Here is a 24,431-nt window from a genome sequence, read left to right as displayed (position 1 = left end):
CTTCCTTCCTTCCTTCCTTCCTTCCTTCCTTCCTTCCTTCCTTCCTTCCTTCCTTCCTTCCTTCCTTCCTTCCTTCCTTCCTTCCTTCCTTCCTTCCTTCCTTCCTTCCTTCCTTCCTTCCTTCCTTCCTTCCTTTCCTTCCTTCCTTCCTTCCTTTCCTTCCTTCCTTTCCTTCCTTCCTTTCCTTCCTTCCTTTCCTTCCTTCCTTTCCTTCCTTCCTTTCCTTCCTTCCTTTCCTTCCTTCCTTTCCTTCCTTCCTTTCCTTCCTTCCTTTCCTTCCTTCCTTTCCTTCCTTCCTTTCCTTTCTTTCCCTTTTCTTTTCTTTTTTTCTTTTCTTTTCTTTTCTTTTCTTTTCTTTTCTTTTCTTTTCTTTTCTTTTCTTTTCTTTTCTTTTCTTTTCTTTTCTTTTCTTTTCTTTTCTTTTCTTTTCTTTTCTTTTCTTTTCTTTTCTTTTCTTCCTCCCTCCCTCCCTCCCTCCCTCCCTTCCTCCCTCCCTCCCTCCCTCCCTTCCTCCCTCCCTCTCTCCCTCCCTCCCTCCCTCCTTTCCTCCCTTCCTCCCTTCCTCCCTTCCTCCCTTCCTCCCTTCCTCCCTTCCTCCCTTCCTCCCTTCCTCCCTTCCTCCCTTCCTCCCTTCCTCCCTTCCTCCCTTCCTCCCTTCCTCCCTTCCTCCCTTCCTCCCTTCCTCCCTTCCTCCCTTCCTCCCTTCCTCCCTTCCTCCCTTCCTCCCTTCCTCCCTTCCTCCCTTCCTCCCTTCCTCCCTTCCTCCCTTCCTCCCTTCCTTCCTTCCTTCCTTCCTTCCTTCCTTCCTTCCTTCCTTCCTTCCTTCCTTCCTTCCTTCCTTCCTTCCTTCCTTCCTTCCTTCCTTCCTTCCTTCCTTCCTTCCTTCCTTCCTTCCTTCCTTCCTTTTTCTCAAGGGGTGTGATTTGAGAAAGAGACATTTTAAACTACCTCTGAAATCAGAAGCACATCTCCAGCCAACAGAGCATCAGTGTGCACAGCCCCAGGCTCCCTGTGCTGCAGGCAGCCTTGTTGATGAACTCTGCTTTCTGCCCTTCTCTGTAGATCTTCTAGAATCTTCACGTAAAAGAAAATATACATTAAAAAGCAGGCAAGCAATAGAAACAGGCCAAACAAAAGAGAACTGCATTTTCTTTTCCTGTGGTGGATTACTCCCCTCCTGAGAACTTCTGATCTTTCCCCTTTTGTTGAATTGCACTGCTCTGCTGAATTGCAGTGTTCTGCAAGGATTATACAAGACAGCACCTCTCCACACTGGCTGTGCATCGAGCTTGTCCAGCAAGCATCTGGAAAGTCGGAGAGAGACTATGAGTGTGTGTGGCTTAGGACTCACAGGATAGCTCCTCCTAGCAAGCAGTTGCTCCAGCCCATGGAAGGCTCCACACTCACATGCTGATGGAGGAAGACTGCGGCTTTTACAAGTGTGGTGGCACACAGACAGACTTCTACATTATTTGATACACAGTCTTCCCTGGGTTGGAATATCCAATGCCTTTTCAGCAGGCTGCAGGAAAAATAAACTCTTGGCTTTGTCTGCATGTGAAAAAAGGTAGAGATTTCCAAACTCAATCTTCCCAGACATTTGAAAGATGACATAATTTGACATGAGTCAGCATGATTGGCAGGTCAAAGCATACTGCTGGCTCTCACAGCTCAGGAGAGCCTGGCAAATTGGCAGAGCTCTGACGCTCATCATGCCACAGCCTATGAGTTGTGTCTCTTTATATTCTCTCTCTATCTACACTCAGAAAAAATATTTCGCAGTTCACATTATCTGGGCCACATCAGGGCTCCGAAAGGGAGCAAGAAGGTAGGAATGGAGAGACACCAGCCTCCTACAAGTAGTCACTGAACTAATGACCCCAGGTACAGAGACACTTAGGGCAAGCTTCTGAGATGGCACAGCCTATTGGGTGGTGCTGAGCTCTATTTGAAAACTAGGCCAGAAGTATTGCAGTGAAAACAGCTGGTTACTCAGTGATTTTAAAAATCTGGCTCTTGTTTAGCTGCCTCCATGGGAACTGAGCTAAATTGAAAACCTGGCCCCAACCAGGCATGCTGAGCACTTCAAAATTGGTCCTTCTGCTCTTTGGAAATTTCAGCCGATGTTGCATTCTGCCAGTACTTGAGATTTCCTTGTTTTCAATAGGAAAACTTCTGAAGTATTTCTCATTTTTGTTCTGCATTTTTTTTTTTTTTGCTGCTGCTTTCTTTTTCAGCTAACACAAACATCAGTGTCTGTCAATTTCAGAATCCGTTCCAGACTCTGGATGCCAGCATGGTTACTGCCTGCTAATTTATTTGCTTACAAGCAAAAGTAGGAGTCACTATCTGTCACCTTTGTTTGCCATTTGTTGCCTTTGAATCCTAGCCGGAATGAGTGTGGGTGTCTTTCAGAACAAAGCTAAAATTCAAACCTTATATACAGCGCGAACTCTCTCCACTAAAATTCTTGGCCAAGTCTGGGAACCTATTGTACTCGCTGTTGTGCAAATAAAGCTTGGCCTTTCTCTGCAGTGTAAGCAGACAATATGGGCATGGACTAGTAGGAGGAACAGGAAGCTTGAAGTGTTAAAGCAACTTAGCCAAGAGTGCACAAAGAATGAATGGCTAGGATGAGAACAGTGCCCAGATCAGACTTATCTCTATGTTCTTTGTGACCACAGCTGGATAAGTGTCTTTGCATACCCCTAGCTTTAGGTGACCACTGAAGAGCTATTAGTTAATAAGGATAAAAATGAGAAGGAGTATTTCAAATACAGGCAGAAGAGCATACGATTTAGGACTTTTCTGAGGCTGCACCCTGCTATGTAGCTTTGATGGCTATCAGTTAACAAGCTAGCTCTTTTAACAGCACGCTGTGATGCTCTTTTGGGGATGGAAGTGGCATCAGGACAGGTTATTTCCATGACCCGTGTCAGCTGCACACTGCTGGGACATGGTGATCGGTGCTGTGTAGTGCATTAGTACATTTGGATGCCCTTGCCTCTAGCACAGAGATGTGAAGGTACCAGCAGTGCTGCATAGTTGATGATGTGACTTTGGGCACAATGTAAAATTGTGGGAACAAGCTGCTGAGTTCTTTCAGCAGCCTGAATCCAAAGATCCAAGTTAATTCAGTTTTTGTGTAGACCAGTCTTTCTGTGGGTGAGGAGTAACATACTGCTTCCAGGCAGCTGAGGAGGGATGGTAAAGAGAGGCCTAATATCAGCTAGGAAGCATGCAGCTGTTTCTGTTTCCATATAAAAGACATCAGGCTGGTCTGAATGTCTTGATTGTGTAGAGCACAAATCTCCCCACTGCTAGCTTCATGTTGGCTTCCTGCATTTGAAAATGTCTCCTATTGTGCAGTGTGGTCAAAGCTAAAGTTCTAACAAAAGCAGAAGAGATACCTCTCCTGGTAAACTGGCAGAGCTGTGAAGCTCATTGCGCTGCAGCAGTGATACCACTCCTGCTCTCCCTGAGTCAGTGAATGTTCTGCTGAACCTCTCTGGGGCTGTTCTGAAGGGAGCATGCAGTTTTTCTTCACCTCAAATCTCAACAAACTTCATTCCTGTGGCAATGCTGTCTTTCCATTTGCATGCAAAGTACAGACTGCCTCACACTGAACACTATTTAGATTGGCTATTATGCTATAGCCAATCTCAGCAGGGCAGGGGGTGGGGGTGGGAAATCCCATCTTCTTGTTTACCTTCAGCTCTGTGAATCCCTAATAGGTTTCTGAAAATAAAAATTCGTGTCAGAAAGAAGAGAGGGAGAATGAACATTGCTTACTGCTACAGATAGGAGCCTTTTGTTGGGTAAAGTTCATTACGAGCTACACATTCCTCTTTCCAGGTTAAAGACCACACTGCCTTGTGATCTTGTGCCAGTGACCACAGACACGGTAGAGGAGGCTGCTTCTCTTTTGCTTCTTTTACCTCTTCTGCACAAGGGCCTGTAATTTCTCCTCTCTCTGGGTGATGGCAAGGTCAGGCTGCCCCCTCCATGCAGCAGATGATGTCAGCCTCCCTGATATTAAAGTTTTTCTATGTGTCTTCTTTGAGTGAGAAATTCCTGATAAAAGCCTGATGCAGATCAGAAGCTGGGCTCCAACACCAGGCTTTACTAAACAACCTCTCTCTGGTTAAAGTTTTGCTACGGGCGGCTTAGTTCCACTTTGAAGATTTTCCCGTCTGTTTCTCTGGTATCTGCAGGGCAGGGGGAGGAATGTGCTCTCCGACATGCATTCTGTGCCATCACTATTTCTAGCTGTGAATAGTCTGCTGCTTTACAGCAACTGGGACAGTGTGCTTAGTTAATGAATAGTCTGTTACGGCAGACAAAGCAGATATCCCTCCACTGAGAGAACAATAATCTTGTGATCATTCAGTTTGTTTTTGCCTTGAGCAGTTAGAAGTTACTAGAGTTAGATGTAGCTTAAGCAAACACAGATCCATAAAGTTCAAACCAGGCTTCTGTTTTTGAGCAAGTTTCTGTTTCACCGGTGGAGATGAAAATAGAGAGGTTTGCTGCATATACTGTGGAGAAATATGGCAGTGTGACACAAAGCCCAGCATCCAAACTATGGCAGTGAATATTATTCCTTCAGGCACAAACATCAGCCACATGGTTTGTCTTCATGCCTTCCTGTATTTCAGTAATTAGGTACTTATATACACAATGGAGAGGGTGTGTTATCGATTGTATTACCATTGATGAGTAATTTTATTTACATCAATGAGCCTTGATGGACTAAGATATAACAGATTTCCCCCAGAAATGATAGGAAGCCATGAAACAAGGGAAGGAAAGACTAAAACCTCCATCTTGAGAAGATTTACCACTCCCTCCCCCTGTTGTGGCTCACAATGAGATTTTGTTTGTCCTCCTCATTTTACTTTTCCACCTACACTGTATAGCTTTGTGCATGTGGAAAAAAAAAAAAAAAAAAAAAAAAAAAAAAAAGACCATTTGAAAACCCTCAGAGGCACAATTATTTCCACTGATCCACGTCCAGTGCTGCCTCCACAGTACACATTCCCACCAGTGCATTGCATTCAGCCCCATCAGCTCTTCTAGGTCCTCTCTTGGGTCAAAAACAGTGGCACAGCCTGCACTCTCATTCATTCAAGTGCATGTTGTTGAACACAAGCAGTAATCACAGGTGTGAGGTACAGAACGACCCTGCAGAAGCCCAGAAGCTCATCCCCACAGAACTGCCGTCATGCACAAACACAACACAAACTGCGGCTGCTTCATCTAAGGTAATCCCACAACAGTGCCACAAAGCCAGGCTCACAATGTACCCTGCAGGATGGCTCATGGATGACGCAAGTTAAATGCATCGTTCAAAAAAAGAGTTATCAAGAGACTTCCTCATCAACTGCAAAAGTATTCTCATGAGAATTGGGGCAATTAGGAATTAATCTTTGTTTGAAATGGGAAAACGTTTCCTACCAAAGCTTAAAAACCCGAATGTAAACGAGGCAGCAGGTGGAGAGATTTATTTTTATGACCTCTCTGCTCGTGTTTGCTCTTCTCAGGAAACAGCAGCAAAGAAAACTGTGAGTCCATGAATCATCTAAGTTATTGCTATTACAGAAATTTAAATCCCCCTTCACTGTGGTACAAACAAATTAGGGAGAGAAGCACATAATTTAAGCTCTTCACCCCAACTGTAAGAGGGCATTAGAAACAACATTGCCAAATCACTGGAATCTGGAGACACACAAAAGCAGTCACCACAGTAGATCACACAAATTAATAATCTTTCTGTAACAGAGGTGCAGTACAGCAGCAAGAATATAAGTTCCTTGATAAATAAGATAGTAACAGGTATGTCCTGGTGAAGAATTAACATGTAAAATCAGGTTTGTGCATATGCAGTTGAATAGGCATACACTGCAAATTTATCTCTCTGCTCTCTGTTACTGCCCAGAGAAATGTTCTTATATTTAATCCTGTTCTGGTGCACATGACCAGAATTCTGCAGCTGTCAGTGATGTTATGTACAGCTAACTCCACACATCTATTGTAAAACTGTGCTCATTACAAGAGACAAAACAGAGTACCTGAATCTTAAGTGAAGTATTAATAATGAAAATGGATTACATGCATCCTGTTTGTTGAGCAATTATTTCAGGGCTGGGATTGATTTTGGCTTTTGCCTCACTGACTGAATTTCAGATCAGGAATTTGCATGCAGTGCATCTGACACAGAGAAACAGTCAGAAGCTTTGCAAGCTTTAAGTAAAAAACACAAGTATTGTCATTTGTTTGTTTTAGCTGTATTTAAGCAAAACATTGTTATCTATGTTACATTTTTAGAAAACAAAAAGAAGATGAGGAAATTTTAGAGTAATATAACATACTTAAGTCTGCATAATCATAAAATCACCTGCACTGGAATATGATATATTTACAGGCCTCTTATACAGGCTTCAGACCCTGCTTTGCTGTTTTATGTACAGAAATGTACAAAACACTCCTCACATACCTGTGTCTGATTCTGGGCCTCTATCTACCCTCCTAGACATGGACACTGTGGATTTCACAAACTCTGTGCACATCTCAGTGCAAGCAGCCTGATTTCCTCAGCCCTTCATTTAAGGAGCTCTGTTCTCCCAGAAGAAATATTTAGACTGGGCTGAACCAGGGTAAACAAGGAGAACATCTTGACTAAGGTGGTTTTATAGCATGAAGACTGGAAAGTTACCCATTCCAATGATACCAGCCTTCTTTACCGAGCAGGGCATAATTAATGACAGCTGTTATGAAAATAGATGATTGCAGGGATCCATTGTTGTGTCACTAGAGACAGAATCTACCTGAATTTGTTGGTGGCATTTATTGTAGTGGAAAGTGTTTAACCCTAAATGTGGCATGGATCAAAGTCATTTCATCCTTGATGACACTAAGATGAATGGTGTCATTGACTTAATGGAGGGAAGGAATGCCATACAGGTGGATCTTGATGCCTTGTGAGGTTGGTTCATGGGAACACCATGAAGCTCAACAAAGCCATGTGCAAGCTCCTGCACATGGGTCAGGGCAAACTCGATCATGAATGAAAAGAGAGGAACCCTGTGGAGAAGCACCTGGGAGTTCTGGTGGACAAAAAGCTGGATATGAGCCATGTGCTGGAAGCCCAGAAGACCAGCAGTATCCTGGCCTACATCAAAAGGAGAGCAGTAAGGTCTCACCTGAGCCTCCTCTTCTCCAGACTGAGCAATCCCAGCTCCTTCAGCCATTCCTCATAAGGCCTGTGCTCCAGACCCCTCACCAGCTTTGCTGCCCTTCTATGAACATGCTCCAAAGTCTCAATGCTTTTCTTGCAGTGAGGGGCCCAAAACTGAACACCGTACTTGAGGTGTGGCCTCACCAGAGCTGAGAACAGAGAGATAAGCACTTCCCTGTTCCTGCTGGCAACGCTGTTCCTTATACAGGCCAGGATGCCATTGGCCTTCTTGGCCACTTGGACACACTGCTGACTCATGTTTAGCCAAGCATCAATCAATACTCAGGTCCATTTCCTCTACACAGTCTTCCGGCCACTCTGCCCCAAGCCTGTAGTGCTGCCTAGGGTTGTTGTGGCCAAAGTGCAGGACCTGGCATTTGGTCTTGTTGAACCTCATCCCATTGGCTTCAGCCCAGCTATCCAGCCTGTCCAGATCCCTCTGTAGGGCCTTGCTACCCACAGGCATATTAACACTTCCAGCCAACTTGGTGTCATCTGCAAACTTACTGAGGGTAGGATAGATTAGATTGGATATTCAGAGGAAGATTTTGAGGAATGCCTCCTAGAGGCTCTCAAACAGGTTGCTCAGAGAAGCTGCAGATGCCCGATATTTGGAGGTGTTCAAGCAAGGTTGGATGGGGTGTTGAGCAGCCTGATCCAGTGGGAAGTGTCCCTGCCTATGGCAGGGGAGTTGAAACTGGATGATTGTTAAGGCTCAAACTAAACCATTCTGTGATTCTGTTATCCAGGGTCAGGAATAGTATTCAGGCTTTCCTTCTTTCACTTCAATGGTCTGAAGACAGAATTAGAAAGTAGCGACATGCTCTTCAGAAAGGTCCATCTGCACAGGAAAGAGCAAAACTCCTAGAAGCAGAAGGAAGCAGAGCCTGTCCAGCGCTTCCTGCCAAGAACCTGCTGCCCTGAGGAGGATTATGCTGTACCTGTGGTGGTGGGGAGTTCAGCACTTAGCTTTCCAGCACATAAAAGAAGGGAATTGTGTTATTTCACATGTGATATAATGGCTGTCTGGTCGGACACTTACCACTAATAAATAATAAGCCCTGGGTCAGGTATTTCTTGGCAGCTAATGGCCACCTGGGCTAACAGCTGTCAACTCCTGTAGTAATTCATTAAGTGAAGGGAAATGGGCCTTTGTGTCAGTCATTATGGCGCCAGTAGAAAAGTTTTGTTTCAGATGTAGTCAGCTTTACTACACTAATGCCATTTTGAAGTGAAAATAAGTATAGCGTAGCATGTGGAGAAATACTGAAGACACACAGCCAAACTCACACTCTTTTGAGGGAAAAAACCCAGCAATTTAACATGAAAGATGTGTTGATGTGCTTGTGCTGAAAGCATTAATTTGAAAAGTAGTATGCTTATCTTTATGCTTAATATCCTTGTAACTTACATTTCTTTCTGGGGAGCCAGGAGAGGAGGAGAACACAGGACTGTACTTCAGTGTTTCCACTTTCATGAGACTATAGGTAAATTGTATTTCCTGTCTGGGTACAAGAAGCTCTAAAAACACAGAAGTCCTTCTTCCCCTCGGCCAGAGTATGATGCTGACAGAAACACCTGCTCGAACTTTTAACAAAGATTACAGAAGTCATGCAAGTTTTCACACATTGTACCTTCACCATTTGTAGCAGTTACTTCCCCCAAGAGTCCCAAACTTAACAAACATAAAAAGGAATCTATTTCCGAATTTTATTTGATGCCAAAGCTTTCTTTCAGCAAGCTATATGCGACAACTGATTTGTATGCAGAAAATGATTTGTAATAAAGCTTGGCAGGAAGACAGATCATCCCCTGTCCACTTTCTTTCCCAAATCTCTCTCGTGCCTTGGTGACAAAAACACTACTCTTAAATGGAGCTGTAGGCTAAATGCAGACACCGCATGATCCAGTGTGTCAGGTCAGTCTGGAGAGGAGGTCAGATGAAGATCACAACATTGTCTCCAGTAGTTGACTATTGGCGTTAAATTCAGAAGTTACCCATCCCTCAAAACTCAAGTAACTCAGATGGTATACCAGAAAAGAGTGCTATTCATACCACATCTTAGAGACATTGGACACAGCCAACAGGAAAGTGAATTGGGAGCCTTCAGGTCTGATGTGTCTGGCTGCTGACTGAGCTGAGCACTTGAGGAGTCCACCCTAATGAGTTTCCTGTCTGCAGCTTCCAGGGAGGCACAGCCCATCAGACGAGGCCAGGCTCCCATGTGGATAAGCAGCAGCACAGAGCACAACTGGGCAGATTTCCTGTACAGATAAAATAGAAACATATTTTTCCTCATTTGTTCTTTTCTGTTCCCCTGCAACTAAAAAAAAAAACAACAAAAAAACAGAAAAATAAAAGAACACGATTGTTCGATTTTTGTTTGTTTGTTTGTTTTTTGTAAGTGGCAATAGCACTGCTTATTTATCTCACTGAGTAGCTGTTGTCCTTAAGAAACAATTAAAGGGACACAGAAAGCAATGGGACTTTTATCCTCAGTATCAGAAAGTCTAGAATGCTACCAGAGTGCTCCACCTGCCTAGTATAATATTTAGCATAAACGTGCACATATGAAATAAAGGAAGAGATCAAGTAAGGGTAAGAGTCATGAAGGACAGAGGATGAACATCATATTTTCACTACTGCTTGACTTCAGGCTTCTTTTTTTTTTTTTTCCTTTTTTTTTCCAATTCCCTTACTTCTTTTTATCATCTGAATCAATGTAAAAGCTTTCACCTTTGTTGCCAAAGATGAAATCACAGGCAAAACCCTCACTCCCTGAAAGTTTTGCAGCAGCAAAGGAGGGATTTGCTTTCACGTACGAAAGGACAGGATGGAAAAAAAGGGGAACGGTCATGGGAGAAAGAAAAGAAGCAGAATAATGAGTTAACCAGGATAGCAAATGAAAGCAAGCAGGTAGTTTCAAAAGAATTATATTTCACAGGGGAAAAAAAAAAAAAAAAAAGGGTTGAACTTGATAGGAGCCAGTAGAATGACAGCATGGAAAGAATTAGAGAAAAAATACTGAAAGGTGGAAGGTGGTAAAACATGGCTTTCATCTCCCACTGCAAAACATGTATTAAAATTTCAGTGAAAGCACCATGGGTGCAAGCATTGTATCACACCATATCTTTAAATGAATGAGGGGTTCTTGTAGCAAAAAAAAATTGTGAAACAAATATGTGCAAACTCACCTTCACTGCATAAATTCCTGTCAGATTTCCCCATTTCTGCAGGATAGGTTCAAAGTCTGTCTTATCTTTACTAACAATGATGGCTTGTGCTCCTGCTTTCTAAGATGAACACGAAAGGGTGAGCAGTATGTGAATCACAATATGCTTCAAAGTTTGCTGGAAGTCGAAGAAACACTGAAAAGGTGTAAACTCCCTGAATTCCAAAATCCTCAGTTAAAATTCTGCACCTTACTAAAATTATGGACAATAGAAAATTAAATAAAATATTAAATTACTATGAAATATATTGAAACATAACTACTATGTCTTCCACAGCATTTTGCAAACTTCAGAAGACCTGTGAAGGTTGTGAGAAGAGCACATTGAGGCTTGTCTGTTTTGCAGCCAGAGGCCAGTAATTTCTGTTGCTGTGCAGTGTAGCACTTTCATGTAGATAGACCCACTGAAAGTTGTGTCCTTGAAAACCTATGGTCACATATATTTGCACTCTCATGCTCCTTCAAGATGGTGCATCAGATATTTCTGCAGGGTGGTCTTAAAATACGGAGAAAACCTTCTCAAACTTCACATTGTTTTTATTCTCTTTGGACAAAAGGGAATTAAACATTCTGTAAATGGAAGCACATCTGATTGCATCAACAAATAAAAAAGCTGAACAAATGACAGTTGTCTCAAAAATACAAGGTCAAGAAGAGCCACTGTGTGGAAATCACTTATGGTGTGTGAGTCATTTAAAGAGAAAATACTTGACTGAAAGCATGGAAGGAGCATAGATGTTTTTATTATTATTTTAATCTTTACATAAGAGCTATTATTTTTAGGCGCAGATCAGGAATCCTCAAGTACCTTAAAAAACAAACAAACAAGCAAACAAAACTAAAACAAGTATTGCCTGGAGACCAAAAGTGGGTTTATGGTGTATTACCTAATGGACACTATTTACTGCCTAATAGGCAAAAATAGGAAGAATTTTGGAGATCACGAAGCCACAGTTCATTGTTTTTAGTGGCAAGAACATCCTTCTCCTCCTCCTGTATTACTGATAGCATCAATCTTACAAAGAAAAGTAACGAGAGTCATTTTGAGCAGCAGGTAATGGCAGTATTGGTCTTTATTCTCACTTGTGCCAAAGCCCCTTTACACCGACTAGGGAGGCTACCGGAGTCCTAAAAGCAGCACTTTACCAGGTGTTGAGCAACCTTAATGAACACGAAAATCAAACCCATTACATGAGAGAGAGCATGATAAAGTGCCTGGCTGCCAATAACCTACACACAGGTGCCTCGCTCACTGGGAGATACAGACTGTAACACATCAAAGTTCACAGGAAAGGAAATTATTCCATTAGCTGCAGGAGTCAGAGAAAAACAGTACCAAGTACAGCAGCACTGTGTCCGAGGAGGGGGAGCCTCTCTCCCACGCCACAGTTGGTGTTGCTGACAGGGGTGGGGATATGGAAGGAAGAAAAGAGGAAAATGTCTGAGGTATTTCTAACGCCTGAACACTTGTTATCTGAGGGAACTACAGACTCTGCAACCCAGGGCACCCAGCAGACGTGCAGCTGATGTGCAGACGAGGCTGGAGAAGAAAAGACAAAAGCAGAGACGTGGAAGGGAGAAGAAAAGACAAAAGCTGAGAAAATTTTATACTCCAGGACACATCAGAAGGAAAAATAATAAATAAATAAATAAATAAATATCAAAGTGAAAGGGAGACAGATGAAAACAAACAAACAAAAAAAACCCCAAACCAACAACAAATGAAAAGCAAGCAAATAAACAAACCACAAAACAAACAGCCCTTCAAATGCAGAACGTGTATTTCTAATAGTAGTCTGAGCAGTTAATACACAGGTCTGAGCCTACGAAAAAACAGAAAACAAGACACTCGTTGTTGGTCCTCCTTTGTTGCATGCAGTGACTTTACTTCTAGAACAAGAAACTCTCAAGCTGACAGAAAACATCACCCTTCTATTGTTAGCACTTTATTATCTTCTGACCCTATTAACTGAGGTTTGTTGCTTTGACTAATGATATTTTGTCTGTAAGCATACTGCCTATAACAGCTGCATCCAGAGTGCATCAACTAGGTAAGGAAGGATTTGGGGGATTGAGCTGGGGAGAAAAGGGTGGAAATGACACTCACAACCCATCATGAGGTCAGTGAGAAATCTCCCACGATACAGGTACCATCATGCATTCACAGGGAGATTACCAAAGAACAATCATATAAGAAGTGTTGTGCTGAACTCGGTGCTGCTTGAACTGTGCAAGGGGAGGCTGGTCTTGCAGAGGCCTCCAGGTTTGCTGCCCCCAGGTACTGGATACTCTCCGAGTCTGACCTTTGAAAATGTGTGCAGAGCTTTTCTCCTCCGTGCATTTCCTAACCATGGGAGGCCTGAGGCTGTGTTTTTTTTACAATGTGAGTGATATTCTCCACATTTGTAAAAGACAAGCCTTTAATGGACCATCTGTCTGCTGCCTTCTTATGGTCTACTTAGTTGCAGGCAAAACTGTGTTTCCTGTTATGTTTTTAGCTCCATTTCATCTGATCTATTAAAGCACTACATGTGTGATGTCAAATTCTTGATGCAATAGGATTGGATATAAATGGCTGCAAACTGTAGGGGAATGATACATACTTCTGTAACGGCAGGAGCTACTGCTTTGCATAATGCTGACCCAACCCCATATTGATGTGGCAGATGGAGGAAGGGAAAACAGGTTACATGCCTGCAGTGTGAGTGTACTGATAGGCTTTGCCCTGCCAACTAGCACAAAGACTTGCCATGCCTGTGATGGAGTGGTTTCTAACAGGACATGGAATTGTAGTTTAGACTGTAATTTTGGAGTGGTTTTCATGTCAGAAGAGTCTGCTGAAGCACAGTTTCAGTGGCAGGTAGCCTCTGGGTCAGAAAAGTTTGTTGTTGTTGTTTGGTAAAAAGCAAAATATTTATTACTTGCATACAGAGGGCAAACAGTAAACCTCAAACTGATTCTCCCAATTAAGAAGACCTTTGAAGAGTCCTGTTTCTTCTCATTATTTGCCACTCTGTGACTTTGAAACAAAGAAAACTCAAAAGTCCTTTTTCTTTTTATCTCCAAATTAGTATTGCCTTTTTCTACTCCATGATTTCATGTGCTGTCCCAGTCTTTCATACCAGCACATGCAAAACTGTCTTAATTTCACTACCTTCCTACTTGAAGTCAGATCTAAGTACTCAGGAAGCTGGGTTTTGAGTTACTCTGAATTTACAACCCTTAAAAACTGTCCTGAGAGCACTAAATCATTTACTCTAAACAGTCAGAGGCAGATGCTGTCTTCTGACCTACTGTGAATACTGGGCTGGATTTGAAGAAGCAGCAATTAAGTGAAGGGTTGCATATCTTGCCACCAAAGCCACGTTGTTCTGTTATCTATGCATGCATGGCTCTGTACCCAGAGCCATAGATATGTCCCTGTGTTTTGCTGCAGACTGCACATGACAGAAATTTCCCTGGTATTTTAATGAGGAATTGTATTACTTAAGCAGACTTTTTCATTTCAGTAGTAGGTATGAGATTCAGTAAGCGATGGCTGCAACTGTGTGAATGAGACTGAAGTTTATTCAGAGTTTATTTAATACTGGCCCAGTTTGTGTTGATTTATACGTGTTGGAGTATAGCTGACCATGTACAACCAACACACTTTAGCGGTGTGAAGCACTGACTAGCTGGAGCTGGCCATGCTATTTTAACATTGTCTTGCTGAATGCAAATTCTAAAACAAAATAATTATAATAAAATCAAATCCTAGATAAGTCTATCTTTGTCTAATATAGCCTGGAAGAAGTAAATGCTTCCCACCCTGCCCCTTACCTTGACTTTCTGCTTCCCAATTATCAGTTTCTTTCCAGTGTGTGTTTGATCCCATGTCCAAGAGGTCTGTCCTCACAGAGGGCCGCACTGATGCAGTGGGTGCAGCTGCCAGGCCTGGCAAAGCTTCTGAGTCCCTAGATGCCTGTTCTTTTGGTTTCTTGGAGAACATCATCATCTCTCAGCACTATCATTTACACAGAAAAGAAACTGAGAGGAAAGGGCCAAACAGGAAACAATCATCTGCCCAGCTCTGCAGAGTGTAGGATCAGGGCTTCAGAACTCTTTGACACATGTACCTAGTATCTGTCATCCATTGTAGATACAGTCAGAGAGAGCAAATATGTGCTGATGCCAAATTCCTCCCCTCTTGTCACACCTGCCTATTATGGCCCAGAAGAATGAGAACTTGCAAGCTCTGTGATTAACATGGTGAGGCTACTTGTGTGAGTTAGTAAGATTTTCCCTGCTTCTGGCAGCATAATACATGAAGGGGCTCAGCACGTGGCCCCAAGACATGCATATCAATGTGTTCACACAGAAGCTATGGGATGAATCTAGGACAAAAGCTCCATGTCTGGAGTCCATCGTGTCCTGCTGAGTTGCACTTGCTCTGGTGCCTTTTGGATGCTGCAGATCTGCTCATATCCCTTTGATTTACACCTGAATCTACAGTTCATTCAAGTGTTACTGCCTTTCTGTGAGATGATTAAACTAGTATTGTAAAGACACCTGGGCTTGTCTGGGGTTAAATCACTCCCTAATGCTGAAATGGGGTTTTGCTCATTTTTTCCCATAACCACTGCCTTCTTCATCACTTCACAACAGCCTCCCCACAGAAGCGTAACCCAATAACTCAGCTCCAGATGGCTGGTCCACAACTGCACTTTCTTTCTGCTCCAGCATTTCTAGGTCTCCATTGTTATTCCACACAAACGGACAGCAAAGATGACAAACTGTCACTACAGGACCAGGGTTCAGTCTTTTCATTCAGAGTAGCATTTTACTGTGACCTCTCAAAGACTCTGGTGTTTCTTTCTCATTACTGCTGCCTTCACTGGTCCTGTCCACATCTGCCCTTTTATCAGTGTCACTGTCTGCCTTTAGTGACATGGTACTAGTTGCAGTCCCACCTGAACTGCGCCATCTAACCTTTATGTTTCTGAGGTACTTTTTGTCATTGTCAAGGACTTTAAATTCAAGTTAAGTGTATCTTCATCAGTTTGAGGGGACACCAGGAAGTCCAGTGACACCAGCTGGGGGGATAGATGGACACCTATATGGCAGCAGTGCATGCTAACTTTGATCCATTGGAAATGCTGTTTCTCTTTGCACAGTGTGCACTTCTGGCTCCTTTTCATGTTTCGAAGTTCTTCTCCAAATTAAAAATATAAACCCTTTCATATTAATCCATTGTGCCTTGGTATACCACTAGAAAAAAGGAGACTGCATTTTTTATTGCCACACACCCACTTGGGAAAAACAATAGAGCCAAATGAAGCTTTTCCCCTCATCTGGTTTCTGTTGAGTAATATCTGCCAAGTGTTTGACCACAGCTCTTCAGTTTGTGTCTGCAGCATCCAGGATCCTGAAGTGGCTTGCATCAGCTACTAGCTGAGCCTGCGGTAGTGTAGCTGCCATAGGCAGCACACACAGTATGTATTTGGTTCACTGAAGCCAAGGACACATTAACTTCAGGCTTGATTTCCAGCTCTGAAAAAGTCCTGGTGGAAAAGAGAATCCATTTTGGGATTAGTTTCTGTAGAATACATAACAGCTCTTTATTTGTTTCTAGTGCCTTTCCCACACAGTGCTGACTTCATGTAGAGCCATTTATGAAAATGTTGGAGTACTTCAAGATGCTTTTGGAAAATGGGAGACCCAAGCAGAGATGATTTAAAAGACATGTCAGTGAATCAAATGTCTTAAACTGTGAATGAGTAAAAATTTTTAAACTGATTTTTAATTGCTCCCAAATCAGTGAAGAATACTGCAAACAGAGAAATGTTAAAGAGCAAGAGAGGAACAACTGACTTTCTGTGTGGTGGAGACTACTGTTTCTCTGGCTGCATCCACACCAGTCTTTTAGAGTGAATCAGAAGTGTGCATTTGCAACAAAGTTATCCTCATTTTGGTTTGCATCACAGGGTGATCTCAGGGAGTATAAATCAGACTTTGATGAATCCAGATAATTGGAAGCTATATCTCGGGACTGTACCTAGAGTACTGCTGTCCCAAATGGATATTCAGACTTGGGGATCAGACTGGAAGTAATGAGAGTAAAATAAAACCAAACCAAACCAACAACAAACAAGTCAATACCTGTGATGTGCATTGTATGCATGTAAATCCGTGGCAACAGCTGTTGCATGTGGCCGCATCTCTCTCAGCAGAGTGGTCCACACCACTTGGTTATGCAAACGTAGCTTATCGCAACCTCTTCTGTTAAGCTGGGAAGTTAATGTAAACTGAGCAGTGCAAGAGATGCTTGCAGCATTTCCTATCAGTGTGAGAACATACTGCTAGGTCACAACTGACATTCCGGGATTACTGCTACTATGTATTACTGTAGCACCTAAAGACCCCTGACAGAGGTCAGGTCACTATTATTGGTACTGCTGGGACTTAATAAATAAATCCCTATCCAAAACAATGTGAATGGGATATATATATATATATATATATATATATATATATATATATGCTGAACTACAGTCTATTTGTGAAGGGAGCAAGACGACAGAGAGGTGACTGCTATGGTTATATACCTCCGCAGGCTAGGCACAAATTGGTCCACAAGTGAAAAATTGCTTCAGTCTCATCCTTGCCCAGATTCAAGCTCACACTAAGCTACAAATAATCTGGCAAAATTAGTCAGCTTGTCTCAGCTGAAGCCATCCCCATGAATGCAGAAATGTGACAGGTCAGAAGTGAGGTGGGACAGCTAGACTGGGCAGGGAGGGCTCATGCAACCTCTCTCTGCCACATGCAGGTTCTGAAAGCTGAGAGATTTGTGCTTTCCTGAACACTAAATCCACCCTTGACAACAACTGAAATTCTTTGATTTGTATGAATATATTTCAAAATGTCCTATGATTACAGCTTTGTAATATTTTGGAAGCAGATGGCAGGCACAGCTGACAGTGACAGTAGTTATAAGTGCAAATAGGAGGTGGCAGAGAGGAGGGGGAAGATACAGAATTGGCATAGCAAAACAGTGTAAGAAAAGGAGCTCTTATTTTGAAGATGCAGCCAAATGATGAAAGCAGGTAGGGAAGGATTCAATTACCACTGGGAGAAAAATATCCAGTTCTGTTTCCTGAGCCTAGCAAGCATATGTTTAAACATCTTACTAAATAGGCAGGAGAGAGATGGAGAGAGAGAAAAAAAAGAGAGATTAAGACATTCAACTCCACTTGACCCTTAGGAGTGCCACTCTGCTCTCCTAGGAAAAAAAGAGCCATAGGCATTTCAGAAATGAACACTCAGCCCCTGGATAAACACTTACAATAAATCCCATCTCCCCAGGATGCCTCTGTATTTCTGGGTCAGGTGATAAAAAGTTTGCTAGTCGGAGATAAGGCTCGTATTTTTCCAAATCATGTCAGGAAACAAAGTAGCTGGCACTTAATGGCTGATCCTAGCAATGCTCTGGATGCCATTACATCTTCATTGCAATCCTTCAGGTGATGCTTACTTCATTAAGATGCAAGAGGGAATATGAAACCATTCAGTACTAAATAAAGTTCTTACGGCGCCTCTTGAGCATCTTTCCATTCTCACTGCAGGCAGCAAGGAAAATTATTTTCTTCCATCTATCCTGCTATCATATATAGAGTTAAGCAATAGAGAGGATATCTCAAGGAAAACATTCTAGTGCATCTTGCCCCCTCCCCCACACTAAAAAAAAAACAACAAACAAACAAAAAAAAAAAAAACCAGCAAAAAACACAACATACATCAAAGTAAAAACTGACATGCAGTACCCTGAAGCTTCCTGCAGCATGCTTTTAGGTTCTGGAAATTTCATTTTCTACCTTATGATGATTACACAAGAGTGGATGAAATGCTTGCTTTGAGGTTCATTTTAGACAGACGTGTAATAAATGTCGTGGCTTCCATTGCAATGGACCAAGTAGTTTTGCAGATAGATGGTTGGGGGGTATGTCGTTTCGTTTGTATTTGAGTACTTGGATTTGGGTGGAGATGCTATATGCACAATATTTGGAAGAGTGGAAGGGGGGAAAAAAAGAAGAAAAAGAGGTAACTTAGCCAGAGAAGTATTTGTTATTGCTCTAATCACACGTCATCCTGTGGTGGAAAATGAGTTTCTCTGTGTCAGTCTATGTTGAACTTCAGCTGCCCATACACACACACACACATCAAATCCCAACCCTGCACTAAATAATTAATCACAATTTACAGCCTCTCCTCAGCAAAATCCCAAGGGTGAGACAGAATGAAGTCTGAATTATGCCTGCCCTGTAACAGAAAGTTTGTTCTTTCAGGGCATAAGACAAGATGGAGATCATTTTAATCATACCATACTATCCAGGATTACTTGTTTGCTGAGGCTGATAATTCACCTTCCTTCTAGCTAATAAGTAGGAAAAATATTTGTGTTGCTCTGATGCTTGTTTCATGTTGTCTATATAACATTGCAAGTACATTCATACCTAAAAGGAGAGGGCCATTTGGTGAAACATCTGACTTAGGCATGTTTCCATGCTAATCCCCAAGCAAAAGACTGTGCTCAGGTTTACCTATCAACATGGGAATTCTGTGGTATTATCTGAGAAACTTTTGGGTGGCACTTGCATTGTACAGGCTGTCTGTTCTGCAACCGTATTTGTTTTGCTACAGCAAATGCAACACCCTTGATGGAGGATGTCAGCTTAGACTTCTTTCTCAGTCACCTGGAGATTAATGAATCCATATGGTTGGAGAGAGCACATGTATGCCAGCACGGGAATATTTTCAGAAGAGGTGCTGGGAGGATAGAGAATCATTCTCTGCTCCACTATCCTGATGCATCTCCATGATGTTTTTCTGAACCAAAACGTATTTGAAAGCAGATATCTGGTTGCACAGCAGAATGTAGCCTAGAAGGCCATTTAATGCATAAGCATGGGATTTCTGGGGACTTCTTTTTTAAGTTATTCTGATGGAGAAGGGAGGAAAGGAAATTGAATATGAGTCAGTGACATGCCCTGGCAGCCAAAATGGCCAGCTGTACCAAAGTCCTTTGTGAAGCCAAGAGTTGGAGTTGATGATCCTTGAGGGTCCCTTCCAACTCAGGACATTCTACAATTCTCTGATTCTAAATTTGACGTAGAATAATAATTCTAGAATTCTAGGAAATATGTACCTGGCTTACCTGGAAAATTTACTATTAAAAAGATTAAATGTTACAAAACAGGTAAATCTTCACTATTAAAATCCCACTGTATCCCTCCAAGTTCAAAAGGTAAACTTTCATGCTGATTAATACAAGTGTTCACGAATATATCATCTATCCTCTTGACGCCATGTTAGGACTACAACTGGAATTCACAGAACAGCCTCTTTTTGTCAGAGCAGAAAGGCAGTATCATTAGTTTTTTTCACATACTCTTTCTTGTATAAGGCAATGGTGAGATAACTAAGAAATAATGCCTAATAATTTCATGTATCGTTAGAAGAATTTGCCTTGAATGGCTTGACAGGAAAATAAGGTGGAAACTCCAATCTAACATTTTATCTCCATCAGGAATAAACAAATAAACAAGACAACTTTTGAAAGAGCAGAAGATGGGCATCTTCAACACCAAAATAAATATCATGTTATTCACTGTACAAATATTTTACTGTTTTTCAAAAATGAATCCAGAGCCTTTATTTGATGTTACAAATATGGCTCTAAGATATCAGCTGATGTCTTGCCTTCTCATTTAGATGAATCCTCCAAAATATCCTTCCTACCTCTCAGTCACTTTGTATGTTCCTATTTATGTGATCTCGTGCACCTGAGTGCATACATGTGTGATTTGGACACCCAGTTTTGACAGAAGAGCCATCTAAGATTTCATGTTTTCTGGTGTCTTCATGTGTTGGATCGTTTTCATGGCAGTACATGAGGAGAGTTAATCCAGAAGTAGTTCTCATTCATAATATAGCTCATGTGATATTTTTCTGGTATTCTTTCTGTGTGGTATACAAGAACCAAGCAGCCAGAACTTAATCATGAGGTTTTCCATAAAAGTACGAAAATTAAAAAGACCTTTGCTTAGCTGGATAGAGTCAAGCTTAGACATTTTAGCTGATTCCTGTTATACACACCAGACCATAGACTTGACCTGAATTAAATTATCTCAGTGGCATAAGCATAGTCTGAAAAACAGTCAGGAGTATATTAACATACTGTCCATGATGATTCGTGATCTTTATATTCAGTTTGTTGTTGTTGTTGTTGTTTTTAATGAGCGCCACAAAGCCAAAATTACAGAAAAAGTGTACTGGTCTGAAATGATGAAAATACAAATCAGTGACAGTGATCTGGTATATTTACATAGAGAATCTAGCTAGTTTTAAAACAGAGGGAGAATCCATGATGTTTTGCAGCACCACTTCCTATTTTGACACAAGCTCTTGCTGGTGCCATTGCTACCTAATGCTTTCTTACATCATGCCATGGCTAAGAAGACATGTCTTGAAGAATGGTCCTTTTGGGAACTCTCTGCACTATGCAGCTGACCACAGTGAACAGCATGAACCTTGTGAAAAAAGGAGATACTCTCAGCTTCATCATTTGAAAGTGAGATACAGCTCTGGAGAACCAAAGGAGGAACAGTTTGTTTTAGATGTCTGTCCATGGAGAACAGTACAGTGTCAGGGCCTTAAAAACATTTGGCTTAGGCCATGAATAAATTGGTCCTGAAGGAAATGTGATAGCAATATCTAATAAAAATCAGGCATGTGATTTTTTCAGATTTTCCTTTTAGAAACTTTCATGTCTTTTTCTTTCAAATTCATAATGAAATACATCTTGGGCTGCAGGCTATTTCCTCTGCTATATTCCTTCCTATGTGGGCTCCCAGGTATATACCATTTTGCACAATTTCAAAACATTCTCATCTTTAACATTTAGGCAAAGTGGCCTGAGTGACTTCATCCATACACTATTCCCATCAGTCACCAGTGCTTTTGTTGCTGAAGTGTCCTTTATGAATTAAGTCCTTATCTATTACTTTGAGTATGCACGCTATTTCTAACAACAAAAGGAATACAAACTCTTATGCCTAACTTTTTTGCCATCTGACTTCCATTTACCAGCAGTGTTTCTTGTTCTTGGCAGTTTGCACAGGTAGATGAGGCAGATGAGGGCCCTCAAAATAATCATTGCTATGCAAAGCATGTTGAGCAGCAATGGTCATCGTCTGTCCGGTAATATTCTTCCATTCTGTACGCCTCTGGTGTTGCACAAAAAGCTCTGCTTCTCAACAATATCTATGGGTATTCTCAGCTGTTTGCAGTTATTGTGCAGTTCTGCTCAGTACTTCCTCTCTGACACAGAAGGAGCTGCATTCTAATACTATGTTTATTTTTTTCCTTCAGATTCCGTACTTTTGAATGAAAATTGTGTAGGGTTGGAAGTCCATAGAATGTGGGAACATGTGTATGCAATCATTTCACATTTTATTTTCCTGTGTACTTCGAATATTCTAAATATTGTTAGTTTGTTTGTTGGCATACTGTTCACATGGAATATCTTGTCATTAAAAAGTAGTCTGGCTCAGACCTCAAACTCCATTTCTATGGTTTAGACTGTATTTGAATCAGTTATTTTAGTTTCCATCTTCAAATATAAATTTATGTCCCTCTGTCTGTCCCTGTAGTAAGCTTTGTAACTAGCACTACAATGAGCACTACAATGAATATTGCTAATTGTGTTGATTCCCACATCTAATGATATCATTATACTTGGTTACACCCTTTTTGTATATTTTTATTTTAAGGCTTCATAGAAGATCTTAGCAGTGAAAATCACATTGCATAATTAATTTCAGCTGAACCATACATGAATAATTCATGAGACAGCTTGTCTTGTAAAAAGATGCAGTAGTTATCACCTGAGTGTTTATTTTCTTTTTTAATGAAACTTAATTCAGTTAATGGACAGAGATTCTTTGTCTCTTTAATGGGAAGTTACAGCCAACTTCTAAGTTGGCCTGCTGCACTTGTACCACAGTATTCAGTCAATACAATCAGAACTTTTGGTTTAACCCGCAAAAATAATTGCAATTATACCTATGCATTTCAGTAATGAAACACTGTCTCTTCTTCACAGCTTTTAATTTCCAGCTGTGAGTTTTTCTTAGGCTGAAGGAAATAACCAAGGTCAATTTCAACAGCTCTTAGAGCTTCCATGACTAAAACACTGCTTTCAGTACTACATTAAGACAAAATGTACTTAAAAGTAGTAACTCAGCTTCCTTAAAAGGAGTTACCACATGGTTACTATGATTTATCTGAGAAGGGGGAAGTGCTCCTTGGACTGCTTTCTTCAGACAATCTGAACTTTAATTTGTTATCTCTATTGCTTTCCTTATATTGGGAACAACCAACCAAACAACAAATGATACACTATGCACTACTATAACTATTGGTAATAATATTCAGCATGCACTTATGTTTTCCTTCACTGTGGATATGATTAACACAAACCAGTACATTCTGTATGAACTGCTGTAATACTCAAAGCAACACCAAAAAATGCTATCAAATGTGTACTGATAGGAAATCTAACATTGCAGAGTTCATATATCAGAATATGTCACCTTGTGGGTGGTGAAAATACTGAAGTAACTGTGGCAAAGACAGTTGTCACACTGTCAGAGCCATGTCTGATCCAGAACACCACATTTTGAAATGCAAGAGGCATAAAGTAATGACAAGTCACCCTGTGTAATGGGTAATAATAGAAAGGAGATCATCAGAAAAGATGAATATTGTAACCAGAAAAAAAAAAGTGTCTCATTATTTGTGTCTTCAAATTCTGTCCTGACATTTTACACTGCATGATGCTATGACTAAGGAGGAAGAAGCAGTGATTAAATTAAAAATCACAAGGCAAGGGCCAGGTAACATCCAGGGCATGGCAGTGCATTGTGCAGACAGATACAGTGGGGGAGGGTATGCCCATGAGGCTGCACCTATGCTCAGCCCATCCTGAAAACAGAAACACAAGGCTGTGCAGCAAACATGGAGAGGCCAGCTCCCAGCATCCACTCTCTTTCCAGGAGCACTGCTGTTCACCAGACTGGGAAAAACTCAGACTCCAAGACACTCCACAGTATTGCCTAAAAGAAGTAAGCTTTGTGCAGCCTTCTGTACACTGGTCTGCAAAATGAACATGTTCAGTCTTTGCAGGTCATGTAAAGGAAACAGTTTACCCAGGCTGAGAGCACTGTGTGAGCTCGCTCTTCTTTATCAAGTACTGCAGAGATTAGTCTAAGTTGGATTCTCAGCACTAACTTGTAGGTAAAACACAATTATCGAACATGTCTGGGCAAAAAGTACAATGAAATCTATGATTAATTCATAGCATGGATGTATCTTAACCCAGAGCACACAATGATATACCCTTTCCAGGGCCAGCTTCAGTGCCTCAAGCCATTTCTTCTTCAGTTACACCTCAAGCAATGATGACAACAGGTGTATTTCATCTTGTTCTTCCAGTAATTCTAATCTTGCAAGGAGGAGGAAGCATCTTCTTCAAGTGGTGCAATGTTCACACATAGATAACATTACTTGGAAGCCCTGAAGGAGTCTGACAGAAATCAACTCCCCATCCTGGTGACTCAAATTCCTCCAGTGAACTCCCTTATATCATTATCAGACCTGTCAATAGGTTAGCTCTGCCCATTTGCATGTTGATCCTCTGTAGCTATTTCATGTCTAAAGCTTAACAAAAATCAATCAATGAACCAGTCAATCAGCCTCCTGAAAGACAAGTGTTCTTTTATCATGACATTTGTAATCACAGCAAGGAGCAAAACATTATTTTTAACTTTACATCCTTAAAGCTATAACCTTCTCAATTTTGACTGGAACATCAGCTTTCTTCACAGCTGTTAGAATTAGAGATAGCAACCTCAGACCAAATA

General features: G+C 41.4%; 1 protein-coding gene across 3 annotated transcripts in view; it reads right to left on the bottom strand.

Moving 5' to 3' along the window:
* Nucleotides 1-1,060: 1,060 nt before the first annotated feature.
* LOC146753968 (uncharacterized) overlaps nt 1,061-24,431 on the bottom strand; it is a 44,921-nt gene continuing 21,550 nt past the window's right edge. The window contains exons 3-4 of one of the 3 annotated variants that reach the window (XR_014940100.1): nt 16,609-16,736; nt 1,061-16,010 (exon numbers count right to left, since the gene is read on the bottom strand). Coding sequence is in view for 2 of the 3 variants with exons in the window: in XM_085530739.1 (XP_085386865.1) it covers nt 15,955-16,010 (56 nt within the window). In the remaining variant the exon portion in view is untranslated. The other 2 variants (XM_085530739.1, XM_085530740.1) reach the window with 2 other exon arrangements.

Source organism: Coturnix japonica, chromosome Z, assembly GCF_054131305.1.
Source record: "Coturnix japonica strain WE chromosome Z, WE-NBRP24, whole genome shotgun sequence".
NCBI classification, from domain to species: Eukaryota; Metazoa; Chordata; class Aves; order Galliformes; family Phasianidae; genus Coturnix; species Coturnix japonica.
The sequence above is the reverse complement of the archived record's forward strand: the minus strand, read 5'-3'. Positions and strand labels throughout refer to the sequence as shown.